This window comes from Solenopsis invicta, chromosome 5 (genome assembly GCF_016802725.1).
Source record: "Solenopsis invicta isolate M01_SB chromosome 5, UNIL_Sinv_3.0, whole genome shotgun sequence".
Lineage (NCBI taxonomy): Eukaryota > Metazoa > Arthropoda > Insecta > Hymenoptera > Formicidae > Solenopsis > Solenopsis invicta.
This window is the reverse complement of record NC_052668.1, coordinates 4,605,846-4,623,988: the sequence shown is the minus strand read 5'-3', so window position 1 is coordinate 4,623,988 and position 18,143 is coordinate 4,605,846. Positions and strand designations below refer to the sequence as shown.

The window sequence follows — 18,143 nt, the reverse complement described above, 5'->3', positions numbered from 1 at the left end:
CTGTAAGTCGACTTTTCTAAGTCAGGCTTTCAGAGTTGACTGCAAGTCGACTTTGCATAGACGTCTGCAGACGTCTTTCAAAAGTTGACTTTAAGACGTCTAGAAAAAGACATTTTGAAATCGACTCGACTGAGCGCCACTGTAGTGAGCGAGCACCGCTGTCACCGCTGCTGCATGTAGCGCCAAGCGAGAGTCATCAAGTTTCTTGCAAGAGTCAATCCGCGTTGTTGTAATCCTACCCGTCTGTCGGGTCTTGTGCTTATTGAATAAAGACTATTAGCTGCAGCCGTTCGGACATACAAAATTCTCTTGTACTCTCCGCTATTTTTTATTATCCATCGGAGCGTGTGCAGCCATACCGGTCATATGCGATTGCCATTGTGAGCCGTTGTTGAGGGACAGACGAGTTGTGAAGTAGGACTATAGTATGTATTTTTTTGTAAAACCATATCAATTAGATATAAATCCGAATATTTAAACGATCAATTGCGAATATTTTAGTTTTGAGATCAGTGGTGCCGAAGCAGGTAAAAACACTGGAGATATGTGTATCGAGATTTCTCTGCCAAAGCATTTCCAATCCATATGGTATTTATGTCGGTGTCGAGGTTGAGTGGCACGAAAACTGGCAGAGTCATAAAGAATTTTACGTGACGGAGAAAAGAAGCTACAACTGAACATATTTACTACAAGTGAGCTTTGTCTTCAAAACAAAAATTAATTTGTTCATTTGAAAAACAACATACGTCAATAACTCTCACTTTTAGAGAATTAAAGATGTTTAGTTTTTACAACTGCAGCACTAAAATTAATTAAAAATTGATATTAATTAAATATTGTTATAGATATTAACATTTTGATTTTGACGCTCAATTAATTTTTTTTTTATTTAAGTTGAATTATTTTTTAAATGATTGATTCAATTGTTTTTTTAATAATATCACTTTCAATTTGTGCATTCTAATTGCAGAAAAGAACACAAGGAATGTACCAGCAATCAAGATAAACAAATTATCCCTCAATATCTTGAGTAAAACAAAGTGACATTCTTTATCCACTAGAGATTCGAGTTGCAGAATGCAAAATAAAAAAGAATATTTTATCTTTGCAGCATCTACAACAAAGGATCCATTTCTTAAAAAGTTAGCTAAGTTCTATAATTTATATAGAAAGAACATTTTACATTGACATTGTATAAATTTAGAATCTATACATGTATACAGGATATTTAACGAGAGGTGAGAAATAAAGATTTTTTTTCTTATGTGACGTCCATATAATATAGTTAAAAGTTTTTATTATTATTTTTATTATTATTTTTCTTAACAAATGCATCTGTATACAATAGTAATATTATGCGAGATAATTTTATATACATTAAGTTATTGTGATATACATATACACACACAAAGTTAAACAAATGCGCACAATACATATACACAGATATACACATTTATATTTGCTTTACATATTATAACAATTTTCTTTCTTTTTTTTAAATAAAACGAATCAAACAAGTAAAAAATGTTATAACATATTTTCCCAATTTCAATATTCCTTCCTTTACAACTGCATAGAATGTCTGTAGGATGGCTAACTATAGTCGACTTATAGTTGTCTTCAAATGTATGACTTAAAGACGTCTCTAAAAGTCGACTTATAGTTGTCGATTAAAGTGGGACATTGTATGACTTATAGACGTCTTTAAGTCGTCTAAAGTCGATTTATGGACGTCCATTTTCCAGACGTCTAGCAGTTATGGCCGACTCATAGTCGACTTAAAGTCGACTTTGTGCTGTTAGGGTTGTCAAGAATTATTAATTGCCAAAAAAAAAACATAGTTTTCGGACAATTTTACAAATTTGTTAACGTGATTTATAGTGTTGTCATCAAAATATCTATTTAAAAATGGTACATAAGAATTGTTAGCATCTCAACGTGTCACATCGCATTAAAATTTGATTTAATTATTGTTGGAATGCAACAATAGTTATATGGGCTTTCTGAACGCGATCAGAGGATCACTAGACAGCGCTAGTGTCTATTGTAGTGATGTGGTATGCCTGTGTGTGCGGTATAGCATTCCGCTCTTTGGCTTTGTTTCTTGTCTTAGAGTAAACCTTTACAATTCAGTAGTCACAATTATTATTCACACGTTTTGTAATTTGCATAAAGTATTTGTTCAGATTAAATCTGTATTGGCATTTCCAAGTGTAATAAAACAAGTTTTATACTGCCTATTTCCAAACATCATTCTTAACCTTTTATAGGTTATGGGCCCAGGTTACGTGGCATAAAGAGAAATAATGGCAGATTATACGCGGTTTAATATTACAAAACTAAACAATACAAATTTCCAAGTATGGAAATGTAAGTTAGAATTGCTACTGATAAGGGAAGACTTGTGGCATACGGTTAGTAAAGAGAGACCAGCAGCACCGGACGAGCAATGGCTCAAAGCGGATAGACAGGCACGTGCTACGATCGGCTTGTTGGTTGAAGATGATCAATTAAGGCATATCAGGGATACAACCAGTGCAAAGGAAGCATGGACAGCGTTGCAAAGTTATCATCAGAAAGCCTCGCTAACGAATCAGGTATTTCTGTTCAAAAAGATCTGTAGCATGAAACTCTCAGAGACCGGTGATATGGAAAGTCATTTGAATGCAATGCTCAATTCAGTGGATCAGCTCGCTGCTCTAGGTGAGGCGTTAAAAGATAAAATGATAATAGCGTTGTTATTGTGTAGTCTGCCGGAATCATATAACACTCTAATTACGGCGTTAAAGACAAGGTCGGAAGACGAGTTAACCATAGAGCTTGTCAAGGGAAAACTTTTAGACGAGGACAGAAGACGGAAAAATGCGAAAGATCATACAGACGAACGCGATGATAAAGCGCTTAAGGCACAATCTAAAAAATTTGTAAAAACTACACAAAAGCAAGACGCGAAAGATGTTACATGTTCTTTCTGCCACAAATTAGGTCACCTGAAGAAAGACTGCATAAAGTACAAGAAGTGGAAAGCAGGAAAGGAAAAAGAGAAGGCAAATCAAGCAGTTAACGAAAATAATGATTCTCACATTTGTTTCGGTGTCAAGGACAGGAGCCGCAGTAAACAAACTGGTATATTGACTCAGGGGCCACTAGTCATATGACCAACGACAGAAATTTTTTCGAGGTACTTAATACTTGCACAAACGAAAACATAACGCTGGCGAATGGAGATAATGCAAGAGTACAAGGAGTTGGAGATGGTTATCTCACTTGTAATGACGATAAAGGTAAACGAAATATAGTACAATTATGGTTAAAGAAGAATTATACGTTCCTACGCTAGAAGAAAATTTATTATCTGTAAGGAAATTAACGGAAAAGGGCCTTCAAGTAAAGTTTACAGCAAAAAAATGCAGGATAATAAAAGATAAAGTTACTATAGCTACTGCAGACCTTAGCGGAAATCTATACAGATTGCGGTTTGATCACAAGGCTTTAATGGCAGTAAACAAGCACACGAAAGATTGCCAACACATGTTACATAGGAAACTTGGTCACAGGGATCCAGAAGCGGTAAAACAGATGATAATACAAGATCTAGTAACAGGCTTGAAAATTGCAGATTGCGGTATTAGAAGCGTCTGTGAGACATGTATAAAGGGAAAAATGACGAGGAAGCCATTCCCAAAGAAGTCATCCAGTAAATCGGAAGAGTCACTAGATCTAATACACACAGATGTTTGCGGACCCATGCAAACGGTAACTCCTGGAAAGAAGCGCTACGTGCTTACCCTAATAGATGATTACAGCAAGTATACGGAGGTATATTTAATGGAACATAAATCGGAAGTAACGGAGAAGATCAAGGATTATGTAAGAAGTATGAAAACAAAAATGAAGAAAGTACCTAAAGTCATTCGATCTGATCAAGGCAAAGAGTACGTAAATGCAAATTTGAAGAATTTTCTACGCGAAGAAGGCATCGAGATGCAGTACACCGTTGGATATGCTCCAGAGCAAAATGGTACAGCTGAGAGGAAAAATAGATATCTAATGGAAATGGCAAGGTGCTTGCTGATTGATGCAGATCTACCAAACAAATATTGGGGAGAAGCGGTGTGCACGGCTAATTACCTACAGAACAGATTGTATACAAAGGTTACAGGTACGACACCATTTGAAAGATGGTATAAGAAGAAACCGTCGTTGCAACATTTACACATATTCGGCTCTAAGGTGTATGCACACACTCCAAAAGAATTAAGAAGAAAATTGGATGAAAAAGCAAAGGAGTTTGTATTCGTGGGTTATGCGGAAAATGCAAAAGGATATCGTTTGTTAGACACGAGTACAGATAAAGTTATAATAAGTAGAGATGTTAATTTTCTTGATGAAGGTAACGAAACTAAAGAAGTAATCATACAAAAGGAACAGAAACAAAAAACAAAGGATAATAAAGAAGTTATATGGAATCCATTAAAAAAGGAAATTGAAAATAAAGAAAGCATTCAAGAAAAAGAAGGTCAAGAAGAAAAGGAGACAGACATACAGGTGGAGAGCAACAGTGAGGATAAAGAGTTACGAAGATCACAAAGAAAAAATAAAGGAGTCCCACCAGATCGATATTGTAACCTAGCATATTATTCAGGAGGAGAAGAATCGTTTGAACCAGACACATACGAGGAAGCAGTATCTTCATCAGACAATATCATGTGGATGAAGAGCATGAAGGAAGAATATGATTCACTCATAAAAGCTGGTACGTGGACATTGGTGGACGAGCCTATAGATAAGAACGTCGTGGGATGCAGATGGGTCTACAAAGCAAAGTCAGATGCTCAAGGACGCATAGTGAGGTATAAAGCAAGACTAGTTGCGCAGGGCTACTCTCAGGAGTATGGAGTGGACTACACGGAGGTATTTGCACCTGTGGCAAGGCACACTACGTTCAGGACGTTATTGGCTGTAGCGAGTAAGCAGAATTTAACAGTTCGGCACTATGATGTAAAGAATGCGTTCTTAAATGGAATACTCGATGAAACGATCTATATGGCACAACCCAAGGGCTTCCAGGTAAAGGGAAAAGAAAACATGGTATGTAAGTTGAACAAAAACATTTATGGTTTAAAACAAGCTGCTAAAGTTTGGAACGAAAAGTTAAGTAGTATTTTAATTAAAGAAGGATATAAGCAAAGTTAAGTAGATTTGTGTTTGTATACTAAAAAGGTCAGTAATGATAAAGTTTATATGATGTTATAGGTAGACAATATAATAATAGCAAGTAATAATATAAAGTATATATCAAACATGTATAAAAGATTATGTAATCATTTTGAGTTAACAGATCTCGGAGACATTAGTTTTTATTTAGGTATTAATGTTACTAAGGATAAAGATGGTATATACAGCATTGGTCAAACGGGTTATATTGAGAAGCTACTAAGGATATATAAGATGGAGAATGCAAAGGAGTCCAAAATTCCACTCGACATAGGTTACAGAAACATGAAGGATGAGTCAAATAAGATTGAAAAGAAGAAATACCAAAGTTTAATTGGAGCGTTAATATATATTGCTACGAATACTAGGGTAGATATAACAGCTAACGTATCGATACTCAGTAGAAAAATGAATTGTCCTACAGAACAAGATTGGATAGAAGCGAAGAGAATAGTTCGTTATTTAAAGGGCACTAAGCATTTAAAGTTAAAATTAAGTTCCACAGAAAAAGATGAAAAGGATGTTCTAGTTGGATATGCGGACGCTGATTGGGCACAGGATATAGAAGATAGAAAGTCTAACAGCGGGTATTTATTCAAATTTAACGGAGGCACAATAAGTTGGGCCTGTAGAAAGCAGACGTGCGTAGCACTGTCTTCTACAGAAGCCGAGTATATCGCCCTAGCAGAGGCATGTCAGGAAGCGATATAGTTGCAAAATTTACTTAAAGATTTAAATGAAAAGCAAGTGTATCCAACTATAATATTCGAAGATAATCAAAGCTGTATCAAATTAGTAAATAAGGATAAGTACAGTAAAAGAACTAAACATGTCAGTACTAAGTATAATTTTGTAAAGGATTTAAGCGATACGGGCGTTATAAGTTATAAGTACTGTCCGACGGAAACAATGATTGCGGATATTTTAACCAAACCACTTGAGCGAATAAGATTAAGGAATTTAAGACAGCTGAGTGGTATGAATGGATAACTAATTATTGTTGAGGAGGAGTGTTGGAATGCAACAATAGTTATATGGGCTTTCTGAACGCGATCAGAGGATCACTAGACAGCGCTAGTGTCTATTGTAGTGATGTGGTATGCCTGTGTGTGCGGTATAGCATTCCTCTCTTTGGCTTTGTTTCTTGTCTTAGAGTAAACCTTTACAATTCAGTAGTCACAATTATTATTCACACGTTTTGTAATTTGCATAAAGTATTTGTTCAGATTAAATCTGTATTGGCATTTCCAAGTGTAATAAAACAAGTTTTATACTGCCTATTTCCAAACATCATTCTTAACCTTTTATAATTATAATTTATGTAATTCTGTAATTTTGAATTGAAATGCATTTAACAAGTGAGTTTTGGCGCCACCACTTGATGGCCACGCCGGAGATTTTCTCGTGAGTCGAGTGCGGCCACATGCGTTATATCTAGGCGCCACGGCGGCCGACTCCCCAGCTCATACTTCAGTGAGACTTTTAGGAGCTGCTTATTGCAACCTCGAGACGAATACTCGCTCTCACTTTTTTCAAACATGATGTGTGTATGTGTGTGTGTGTGTGTGTGTGTGGAACTCTGTTCCACATAAAATTTTGTATTTTTATGTGTAAATAACAATTTGTATTGTTATTTAATTTTGTACATAAATGAAATGTTTAATTCAAATTTAATCTTTTTTTAATCCTTTTTAACGAAAAAGATACAAGAAATATTTTTTATAAATTAAACATTTATTACATTTACATTAATGTATTCTGTTTTAATAAATCTATCTGGGTTTTGATTGGGTTCTTATTTTCAATCGGTTTTAATACTATATTTTCGGTGCAGAAATCCCGATCGATTCGGATTACTTTTTTTTATCGGTTTTAATCGTACATTTTCGGCAGGGCTGTATAACAAATATGATACAACTGTTATGTAACTGTTATTTTTTTTATGAGTGGGAAATTACAACTAACATGGATATTACATGTAACGCACATGTTATATTGCGTGTTACTTTCGATTTTATTTTATTAACATTGCCGTTATGTAACTGTGTTTGCTGGGCTCTTTCGTGTGCGGTTGCTGCCCAGTGGCATGTCTAATCTTGCAAAGTATCTTTCTTAATAAAGATAAGCGCCGATAGTCCGGCTGCTGCACGTTGAAACAATATCTAGATGATGCATGAGGGAAGCGTTAATATTTCGATTGATTAAACAAAACTCATGTTTCAGTTATGACCTAGTTTACACCAAACACTTGACACGCATACTAACAAGTAACTTTCTATTAAATTGTCTTAATTTCGACAATATGTGTAAATGTATACGTGATATCTATATTTAATTAATTATCTTGATTCATATTGTACCAGCTTAACATACTATTCATTAAATTTATTACCGAAATTAAGATAATTGAATAGAAAGTTACTAAATATTACGCGTATCAAGTATTCGGTGTAAACAAAGCCTATAAGTTTGGCGAATGTATTATACGATCAGTCTCGATGTGGATACCAAATCAGTTGTAATAGTAACTCTCTAAAAGATCGTATTATTATTTACTAAGAAAATAGGAAATGATGGAAAAGGATAGATTTTTAAGTACATTTTAAAGAGCATACTTTTTAAAATCCTTTTTATTGTTCATGTAATGCTTTGTTCACAATAGTATCAATAACATAAGCCGGCGGATCCCGATAGCACACAAACCACTCACAATGGCAGATGCCTAGAGATTTTCCGTAGGTTAGGTTAGATAAGTCAAGATGATTGGTTGGTGGGCTATTGGGATGTGCGCTATCGGAAATCTCCCAGTAGAAGCTATTAATTCGCACTCGATTTGTGAATTCGTATCGTAAGATCTGTGCAACATACGTATCGCTTCGCGTTTATTCATGATACAGTTCAAGCGCAATAAATTTACTAAATATTTATATTTTTTAGTGTTTTGTAATCGTGTTTTGATGTAGCATACAATACATGTGCTCGATACAATGTTCTAGATTGAATATAAATAGCACAGTTGCAGGCTTTAGGTAAATACAAGCATCGAGCAACGTTAATTTAACAATATTTTCATCGCGCAGTTTTACGATTTACACGCAAAGTTCGTGAATCGTTAACGATGATGATGATGATGCCTCTGTTGACTGGGCGAGTCGCTCAATATCCACACGTCTCTCGGGGTGCGTTCCGTTTTTTGCATGATGCGCATAGACGCATAGGGTAAGTGCACCTATTATCGTGGCGTTTTCTGAAAATCCCAACTTCAATGTATCTTAAAAAAAAATAAATAAATCAAAAGTTTAAACCTTTTTTTCTTAACGTTTATAAAAAAACTAAAAGAATATATAAATCCATCTATTATTAACAAAATGCAATTTTATTAATATTAAAATTAGTAAAAACGAAATGCGCTTGTCATCGTGGTCATGTACAAATCGTGTACCCGTTTCCACCAATTATCGTGTCCCAAATACCGTTGATGAAAAAAATGTATTTCGTAATGCTGATTAGTTCTCATACTGTGCTTACTTTGTGAGCTACTGTCATCGTGGAGATCGCGTTTTGACAGTTATCAAGAATTATGTGTATATCAAGTAAATTTGTAATTTATAATATCAAAAGCTGTGTATCACGCGCGTAGCATGAAAAAATGATAGAATGATAGTAAACTAAATACTTATGTGTCAAGTTATTTGCACTTTCATTGAAACGAGAATACCGCTGTAATACGAGTACCAACAACATGCGCATTGCACCTAATTTCGTGAGTAAATTTGATTTACTCATTAAATGTATTCATATTTCCATCTTTATTTGATTTTAATTTATTTTACTTTTGAGTTGGTAATTGTTAAGAATACCCACTGCATCTCCGATTTTGACGAAATTAGGCTCATTCGAAGCGTTTTCACTCAAAATGAAAGAATCTGGCAAGAAAAAGTGTCGCTCTGGCCCGCGAACCGAAATATCAATCGTTAAAGTTAGCGATTGCACAGGTTAAGATACCTGTCATCTCGGCGTTATGTAGCGAACTGAGCATGCGCTGTGGTCACGTTTGCATGCTGCTGACCGCATGCGCATGCGTTTTAGTAACTTTGTGGTAGAAATGTGCACGAAATTTGAATGTAAATTTAACGTAGAAACAAATGAAATACAACATCCAGTCAATAAACAGTAGCTAGTACCTGCACGTACCTGCCACATCTACGATGCCACTAACGTTGTTTCAATTTGGACACCTTACAGAGTGTAAGGAAAAATTAATAGATTTTTTAATTCAACACGGTATTTTGAAAAATATAGTCAAGTGTAGTCAATGTGGCAGTGATGTAAATATTAATAAAGAAACGCTACTGTATCGATGTCAAAAACGATACACTGTTAAGGACAAACATAAAAAACGTTTAAGCAAATGCTGTACATTTAATAAAAATGGGAAAGCAGGCAGTTGGTTTGATCGCAGTAATCTTGACGTGGTAACTGTTTGTAAAATCGTTGCATGTTTTCTAATGCTGCGACATCCACGTCAAGATGACTCGCAGGAGGAAACTGGCGTGTCGAAACCTGTAATTGTGGACTGGTTCAATTTTTGTCGCGAGGTAATTAATATTTTTTTATATACTAAGTAAATATATATCATATATGTTAAAATACAGTAAATAAAATAATAACATTATTTCTACTTACAGGTTTGTGTGTTCTGGGCTGATAAGCATAGCGAGAAGCTTGGTGGCCCAGGACGCATTGTAGAAATCGACGAGGCAAAACTTGGCCGACGTAAATACAATCGGGGTCGACTCGTCAAAGGCCAATGGATTTTCGGAGGATACGAGCGAGACACAAAGAAGATTTTCGTCGTTCCAGTGGAGGATCGCACAACGGACACACTTTTAAAGTGTATAAAAGAGTGGGTTTTACCAGGAACCACCATCGTGTCAGATTGTTGGAAGTCTTATGATTGTTTACAACATGAAGGCTTCCAACATCTGACAGTAAACCACTCGTATAACTTTGTCGATCCTCAAACGGGTAAGAAAAATTTAAAATATATCTACCGTTAATTTTTGCTTAAGTATATTATATTAATATTTTTGTATTTTATATTTTAATACATTTTTATATTTACAGGTGCTCACACCCAGCATATAGAGCGTGTTTGGAGAGAGATTTGGGGAAATATCCCAAAGTTTGGAAGAAAATCTGAACATTTTGAGGGATATTTATCCGAATATCTTTTCAAACGCGCCTATAGCCGACTGGAACGCATCGAAGCCTTCTTTGATGTCATCGCTGAGATGTATCCTCCGCTGTCCACCTGCGAGCCTGCAACCAGAGCCGAGCAAAAACCTGCAACTAGTGGCGAACAACCCAGCACTAGCACGGCTTGCTAATGCGTTATTTAAGTTTGTCCTTAACAGTGTATCGTTTTTGACATCGATACATTAGCGTTTCTTTATTGATATTTACATCACTACTACATTGACTACACTTAACTCTATTTTCCAAAATACCGTGTTGCATTAAGAAATCTATTAGTTTTTCCTTACACTCTGTAAGGTGCCCAAATGTACTGTGCAATATTTTAGTGGTATTATAAAAAATTTATTATATACTAATAATTTATTTAAAAAATGTTAAATAAAAATTTTGAAATTTAGAAATCTGTACAATATTTCTTATAATAGCCCAACCTGAATCTTAGTTTTAAATAAAAAATTGTTTTGCATGGAAGTTGAAATTACCGATGTCTGTTTTACAGTGAAATTAACTTTTATCATAATTTACATGATATAAAGCACTTTCCACGTGGAGCGAGGTCTATCCCCATCCCACTTTCTCCACCCCCAGCGTACCCTCCCCCACAGATGTCTGCTTTGCAGCCAAATTAATTGTTATTTTAATTTACATGATACAGGGGACTTTTTACGTGGAGCGAGGTCTACCCCCACCCCACCTTTTCCACCCCCATCCCCACCCTTTCCACCCCCACTCCATCCCCTCCCCCCGCGCGCGCGAGTGAAAACGCGTCGAATGAGCCTAATTTCATCAAAATCGGAGGTGCAGTGAGTATTCTTAACAATTACCTTTGAGTTAAATGTGAAATAATTTTTTTCTATAGGTACTCTTTTTTTAACGAGCTATCATCTATTTTTCGAAACGGTAGTAGGGCAGGCCACGATAATAGGTGCACTTACTCTAGAAGTTCGTTCCGTTTCTCTTCATGCGCACTCGCTGCATGCATGAATCAATTTACCGCCAAGAGTATGACTCCGCTTCTTCCGGTGCATGAGACTGCATGACGTGCCTCACCTCGCGAGTTGAGGCAGTTCATGCCGCTTATGCATTTAGTATATTTTAGCGCGAAATATAAAACTTATAGGTTATATTTGTGTGAGCTTGCTAAAAATGGCAGATGATAAAATTATTCTTCCAATTCTTTTTGGCAAAAAAGAAGAATTGTATACCGTTATGGTATCACCTGAGCAATATAAATGGATAAAAGATGGAGGTAAGTTTTGGAGATGTTATTCTTTTAACTTACAAAAATTTCAGAGAACGTCCCGTTGCCTACGTTGCAACATGGTCTTTTGACCACGTTGCGATTTACCACAATCATTCACAGCGGCCGGTGCCTAGGATTTTTCTACTATTCAAGCGCTGTGAATAGTTGGTGGTCAATTGCAACGTGGTCAAAAAACATTTACCCATACTTTTAAGAATATTATGATGTACTTTTGGAAATTAATTGAATGTTTTCACTCTTATAAATGCTCTATTAGTTTCTTGTTATTTTCTAGATCAAGATGTACTTCAGAAAATAATTAATGAAGAAACAGAAAAAAGAAGTGCTACTACGATCCAACAAATTACAAATTCTAATGATTGTAATCAAAATTTTACAAGTCTAAAATTAGATTCAATTGAAGGTGATAATGTCAAAGAAACTCAAAAAGAAAATGAACCTGAAACAACATTTACTTGGCCAGAAAAAGCTGTCATGCTCTTTTTAGAGTTATATCGTGAACAAGAACATGAATTCACTACTGGGTTAAAACGTCATAACAAAATATGGTCCGAAATTGCTACAGAATTGCAGAACTCAAATTATAACGTTTCTAAAATACAAGTTCAAAATAAGATGTCAAGCTTAAAAAGAACTTATAAAAAAATTAAAGATTCGAATGCTAAGAGTGGAAATCACAACAGTTCTTGGACATTCTATTCCATTATGGAATCTTTATTTAGCAATAAAAGCTGGGTTTGTCCTTCAGCTGTAACTAGCAGTGATGGACCAGCTGAACCCAGTGCATTTCCGTCAACATCTGCAAATTATGAAGCCTCACAATTTTCTTCATCTACGGATAATTTAGAATGTCAGGATTTTGTCTAAACCTAAAAAAGGGAAAGTAGAAATGGTCTTGGAATCTTTCATATCAGACCTAAAAACTAATAAGGATCAGACAAAAGAAGAGAAAAGAAAAGAACGACTGGAAGGAGAAGAAAAAAAGGAACAGAGATGGCAGATGATTGCAGAAGAAAGAAGACAGATGCATAAAGAAAACTCAGAAATCCAAAAATCCTTTGTTCATCTTCTTGGTAAACTTGTAGAAAAACAAAACGAATCTAAATAACTTTCTTAATTTTTTTTTCATATGAGCAATGTTTTGATACTTTAGTAGTTGAATATTTTTTTGAAATTAAAAATATGGTTAAAATATTGTATAAGTATTCATTGCAAGATTTTCTTTATTTTATGCATTGTTTACGAATGTTTAGTTTATTATTTGTGAGTAAGTTCTATAAAGTTCCTATAAATTTTCTTTAAGATTTCTTTAAGCGTTAAGTTTATCTGTATTTTTATTTGCTAACGATACTTGAAATTCCCAAATAAAAAGTATTTTAGTTTCATGTATACCAAAGAAGTAATTAAAAATTGTTGATAAAATTTCTGTATTGATATAATATTTTTTTTTAATATAAGTAAGCCATTTAATAACAGTTGGTTTTCAGTCCGTTTAAACTCGATATGTAAAATATATTAAATTATATTAATAAAATAAATAAAATATTTCGTTACTGACACATGTTATTTTTAAATAAATTACTTCTAAAATATTTTGTCATTTTTTATTTATACTAGTAATAGATCAACGCGATGAGATGAGGTTACACGTTCATTCGCCTATCCTACCATTGTTGCACAATTAAATCACGATACACCTTTATTAGTTCTTTTTTAATTATATATTTGTTGTTATTAATTACTTTTATAATTAATAGAACTCTTCAATTTACAATTCTTATTATTCTGCATATATAAATTGTATTTGGTACCTTTTACATAAAACTTTTTGCAGTAACAAATATAGGGAAGCAATTATTAACACAAACATATATATATATTCGACAGTTTTATATTATTAGTAGATATACAGTATTGTTATAATGCACAAATTTGTAAAAAATTGGGCAGTTATAGTCTGCCTGGGATAAATTGTACATTTTTTTATAGACATTCATAAAAGTTGAGCAATTAATTTATTTAATGATGGTAATGATAAATAGCATTGCTTTTTATGTTAGGAAAAGATATCAAATAACTTCGCGTTTATGTTGTCATTCTACTTTCTGAGTAGTATAAATTTATAATCTATAGTATATCTAAAGTATAGCTATCTAGTATAGTTATCTATAAGACAATTATGATTGCTGTTCCTAACATTATAACTAATATGAAATTATAAAGCATGTTCATTTCTAGCCCACATTCTTAATTCATTCATAATTCTATTCCTTTTAATATTGCCTGATTCTGCTCCAGCTCCTATTACATCAGGTACAGCATTTTCTTCATTTGGATATACCACAATTGGAAATTCATCATTTCGTAGCATACAGAAATTATGAAGAACGCAACAAGCTAGTATGACCTGTGGTATCTTTTTTATATCAGTCAGAGATAGACAATCCAATAAAATACGAAATCGTACTTTTAATAATCCAAAAGCTCATTCTATAGCCATCCTAGTTGAAGACAAAGTATAATTAAAATTTTTTTTACGTGCTGTAAGATGGCCATTATCCCTAAATGGAACCATTACATGCGAATGAATTGAATATGCAGCATCTGCTACAATGTGAGTGTCCAAAGGAAAATACTCGTTTGGTACCTCAATGTAATGAGCCAGTGCAGAATTTCTAAACATTCTTGCATCATGTACTGAAACAACATGTCCTGCATAACAATGGCTGAATATGCATTTTGCATCGCATACAGCTTGCAAGTGAATCGCATGAAACTGTTTCCTGCATATGTATGAAGCAGCATCTTTTGTTGAAACTCTAATTTTGATATAAGATCCGTCAAGAGTGCCAATTACACTAGGAAAACCTCTTGCTTTTGAAAATTCTTCAATGGTGCGATTTAATGCTTCATCTCTTGGCCATCGAATAAATCTTGGTGCAAGACAATGTAAAGCATAAGTTATGCGTCTTACTGCTCTGAATGCTGTGGCTTTTCCAACACCAAATTGTACATGTATTGATCTGTAAAAACAAACGTGTTATATATTTCTAAAGCCAAAAACAAAAAAATATTAGATTACTAAAATTAAAGCAAATACCTGTAAAAATTTGGAGTAGCCAAAAACCATAATGCTATCAACAATTGTTTTCCTGGATGTATTTGCTTTCTTCTCATTGCATTGGTTCGACATAAAGCTGGTTCAATCAAATGTAAAATAATTTCATATGTTTCGGGAAACATTCTGTAACAAAGAAATTAAATTCTTGTATAATAATAATGCAATATTAAATATAATACAAAACGTGTCGTTTTACAATAGGCCGAAATAAACAAGTAGGAGGATTCAATTAATTCTGAAAAAGGAAACAAATCAATTATACACAGAACTCTGACATACGTATATGATTATTGCCTTTGATTATTGTTAATTTTGCTCTGCGACTGAAGAAGACATTGTCGAAATGTTTTGCTTTTTATTAATGCACATATATAAATTAATTACATTTAATATCCTCTCACTCATTTATTTCAACCTATTGTAAAACCACGTTTTGTCCTTATGAGCAATATTAAATATTTACTACTTGCAACTTACCTAGGGTAACTGGCGCCCGTGCGGGGACTACCGCAAACTCAATGAGGTAACCTTGCCAGATCGTTACTCAATTCCTTTTTTGCAAGACAGCACGCATTTTCTGCATGACAAGACTATATTCTCCACCCTAGACTTGGTGCGCGCATTCCAACAAATACTAGTCCGCGAATCGGATATTCCAAAGACCGCAATTATTACACCATTTGGACTGTTTGAATTTCCGTTTATGACTTTTGGGCTGCGTAACGCGGCGCAGTTCTTTCAAAGATTCATGGATCGGGTAACCGCGGAACTTGATTTCTGCTTTACGTATATTGATGATATCTTGATCACTTCATAGAATGAAGTACAACACAAAGAGCACCTGAGAGTACTCCTCGGCAGACTTCAACAGTACGGAATCGCAATCAACCCCAATAAATGTGTTTTTGGTCAAAAAAGTGTCAGGTTCCTGGGACACACAATCAGCACGGAAGGCATTAGACCCCTACCTGAAAAGGTCCAAGCCATCACCGATTTCCAAGAACCAGCAACGGTTAAAGGACTTCGACGCTTCTTGGGCATGCTCAACTTTTACAACCGATTTCTCAAAGACGTTGCAACCATGCAGGCGCCATTGCTCAAGGAAATCTCCGGACGTAAACGTTGCAATAACGCAAAAATAGTGTGGACCCCGGACCCTCAGACAAGCTTTTCAGGAAGTTAAAAAACACCTTGCTCAAGCCACCTCACTTGCATTCCCTGATAGTAAGGCAACACTCTCGTTGCAGACGGACGCCTCAGATACAGCGATCGGTGCAGTATTGCAACAGCGCAGCAACAGAATTTTACACTTAGTTTCTTCACACTTAGTTTCCTCGACACGAGTCTCGAGGAAACTCACACCCACGCAAACTAGGTATAGTGCGTATGATAGAGAGCTGTTGGCTATCAAGCACTTTCGTTTCATGCTCGAAAGACAAAATTTTTACATCGTAACAGACCACAAGCCCCTCGTATTCGCATTTAAGAGGAAATCCGATCAAATGTCTCGCAGGCAAACTCGCCAGCTGCTTTTCATCTCAGAGTTCACGACTGACATTCGCCACATCGCAGGCGCCGAGAACATCGTAGTAGATGCTTTTCCTCGCGTCGACACCATCGTGATGCCAACCAGCCTTGACATGCAGGAAACTGCAGAAGCTCAATCCTCAGACGAAGAACTGCAACAGTTGAAGTAATCCGCAGCAACATCACTAAGGCTAAAAAAGTTTACCCTATCGGAGACAGCATCCACCATCTTCTGTGACACCTCGGAAGATGACATCAGACCGTACATCCCTGCATCATTGCGCAGACAAGTGTTCGACATGGTGCATCAGATGTCGCATCCAAGCGGCAGAGCAACGCATCGACAAATTTCGCAAAAATTTGTGTGGCCATCTATGGCGAAAGACATTAAAGAGTGGGCCCGTACATGTTTAGTGTGCCAGCAATCGAAAATCCATCGGTACAACCACGTTTCGCCCACTAAAATCCCAGTGCCTGACTCACGTTTTGAATGTGTGCATATTGATATTGTCGGTCCCCTGCCTCCATCTAAAGGTTTCAGATATCTGTTAACGATGGTCGATCGATTTACTCGTTGGCCCGAAACCATTCCTTTGCAGGACTGCACTACAGATACGGTGGCAAAGAACCTTTTCACTCGCTGGGTAGCCAGGTTCGGTTCCCCACGCCTGATCACAACTGATCAAGGCTCACAATTCGAGGCACAATTGTTCGATGCTCTAGTCCAACTTGTTGATTCGAAGCACTGCCGAACAACTGCGTATCACCAGGAGTCCAACGGGATCAACGAGCGATGGCATCGCTCCCTCAAGTCCGCATTGATGTGCCATGGCGAAGCTCAAAGGATCGACACACTACCAGTGGTTTTGCTTGGTTTGAGAACCTGCTTCAAGGAAGATTTAGGCACCTCCATAGCGGAATTAGTCTATGGCACCACGCTCAAGGTCCCAGGTGAATTTTTCTCCTCCGGGGAAATGCCGAGTAACCCACGGATTTTCGTTGAGGATTTCCGCGTAATTATGCAAAAGCTGCGACCTAGACCGACCTCGCATCATATTAAACCTAAAACGTTTTTCCACAAAGACTTATATAATTGTTCACATGTTTTTCTCAAAGTAAAAAGTAGCAGACGCCCCTTAGATCAGCCGTACACCGGCCCACATAAGGTTTTAGAGCGCATCTCGGATAAAGTCTGTTACCGATTAGATCGTCTGGGCGTACCGGTTGGAAACGTAGTTAGTAATAAGAACGCGTGTGGCGCTACGTCGGTTTTTGTGAGACATGGCGGATGAAGAAGATCGTCGCACATGGCGATCCGTTGAAATAAAGTTGTTACATTTGGAAAATCCGTCGAGTCTAGTCAGTTATCATTCCAAAATAAACATTGGCGCCCAACAGCCCGAATCTCGCCCACAGTCGGTGAGTCGCAACGTAAATCAGCATACGTCGGTCGGACACAACGGCCGCACGACACAAGCACGCACACACACACAGCGTGCTAGCCTGGACGCGTCGTAACAACGACGCTAGGAAGCATACGTCGGTCGGACACAACGACCACGCAACACAAGTACGCACACACATAGCGTGCTTACCCGGACGCGCCGTAACAACGACGCCAGGAAGCAGTGCAACGGTCGGACACACCGACCGTATAACACACACGCACACGCACACAGCGTGCTTGCGCAGGTGCGCCGTAACAACGACGCTAAGAAACGCAACTCAGCAAGGATCGCAAGGATCAGTGAGACA

At 36.3% G+C, this 18,143-nt stretch overlaps 3 protein-coding genes and 1 long non-coding RNA gene across 4 annotated transcripts; 3 read left to right on the top strand and 1 right to left on the bottom strand.

The window, feature by feature from the left end:
• Nucleotides 1–1,264, top strand: LOC120357877. The gene is made up of 3 exons (XR_005574883.1): nt 1–425; nt 502–692; nt 971–1,264. It is a non-coding gene; the product is annotated as an uncharacterized LOC120357877 (long non-coding RNA).
• An 8,397-nt stretch (nt 1,265–9,661) lies between these two features.
• LOC120357783 lies at nt 9,662–10,314 on the top strand. Its single transcript, XM_039449280.1, has 2 exons — nt 9,662–9,815; nt 9,906–10,314. The coding sequence occupies exons 1-2, from the start codon at nt 9,726–9,728 to the stop codon at nt 10,275–10,277; spliced, it is 462 nt and encodes a 153-aa protein (XP_039305214.1). The 5' UTR covers nt 9,662–9,725; the 3' UTR covers nt 10,278–10,314.
• Nucleotides 10,315–11,332: 1,018 nt separating this feature from the next.
• LOC105203401 (trihelix transcription factor GTL1) lies at nt 11,333–13,297 on the top strand. Its single transcript, XM_011172188.3, has 2 exons — nt 11,333–11,725; nt 12,015–13,297. Exons 1-2 carry the CDS (start codon nt 11,623–11,625, stop codon nt 12,605–12,607), a joined length of 696 nt encoding a protein of 231 aa, XP_011170490.1. The 5' UTR covers nt 11,333–11,622; the 3' UTR covers nt 12,608–13,297.
• Nucleotides 13,298–13,609: 312 nt separating this feature from the next.
• LOC113002714 (putative nuclease HARBI1) lies at nt 13,610–16,470 on the bottom strand. Its single transcript, XM_039449279.1, has 2 exons — nt 14,841–16,470; nt 13,610–14,763 (listed from the first exon to the last, which is right to left on the bottom strand). Exons 1-2 carry the CDS (start codon nt 14,981–14,983, stop codon nt 14,226–14,228), a joined length of 681 nt encoding a protein of 226 aa, XP_039305213.1. The 5' UTR covers nt 14,984–16,470; the 3' UTR covers nt 13,610–14,225.
• Nucleotides 16,471–18,143: the final 1,673 nt, after the last annotated feature.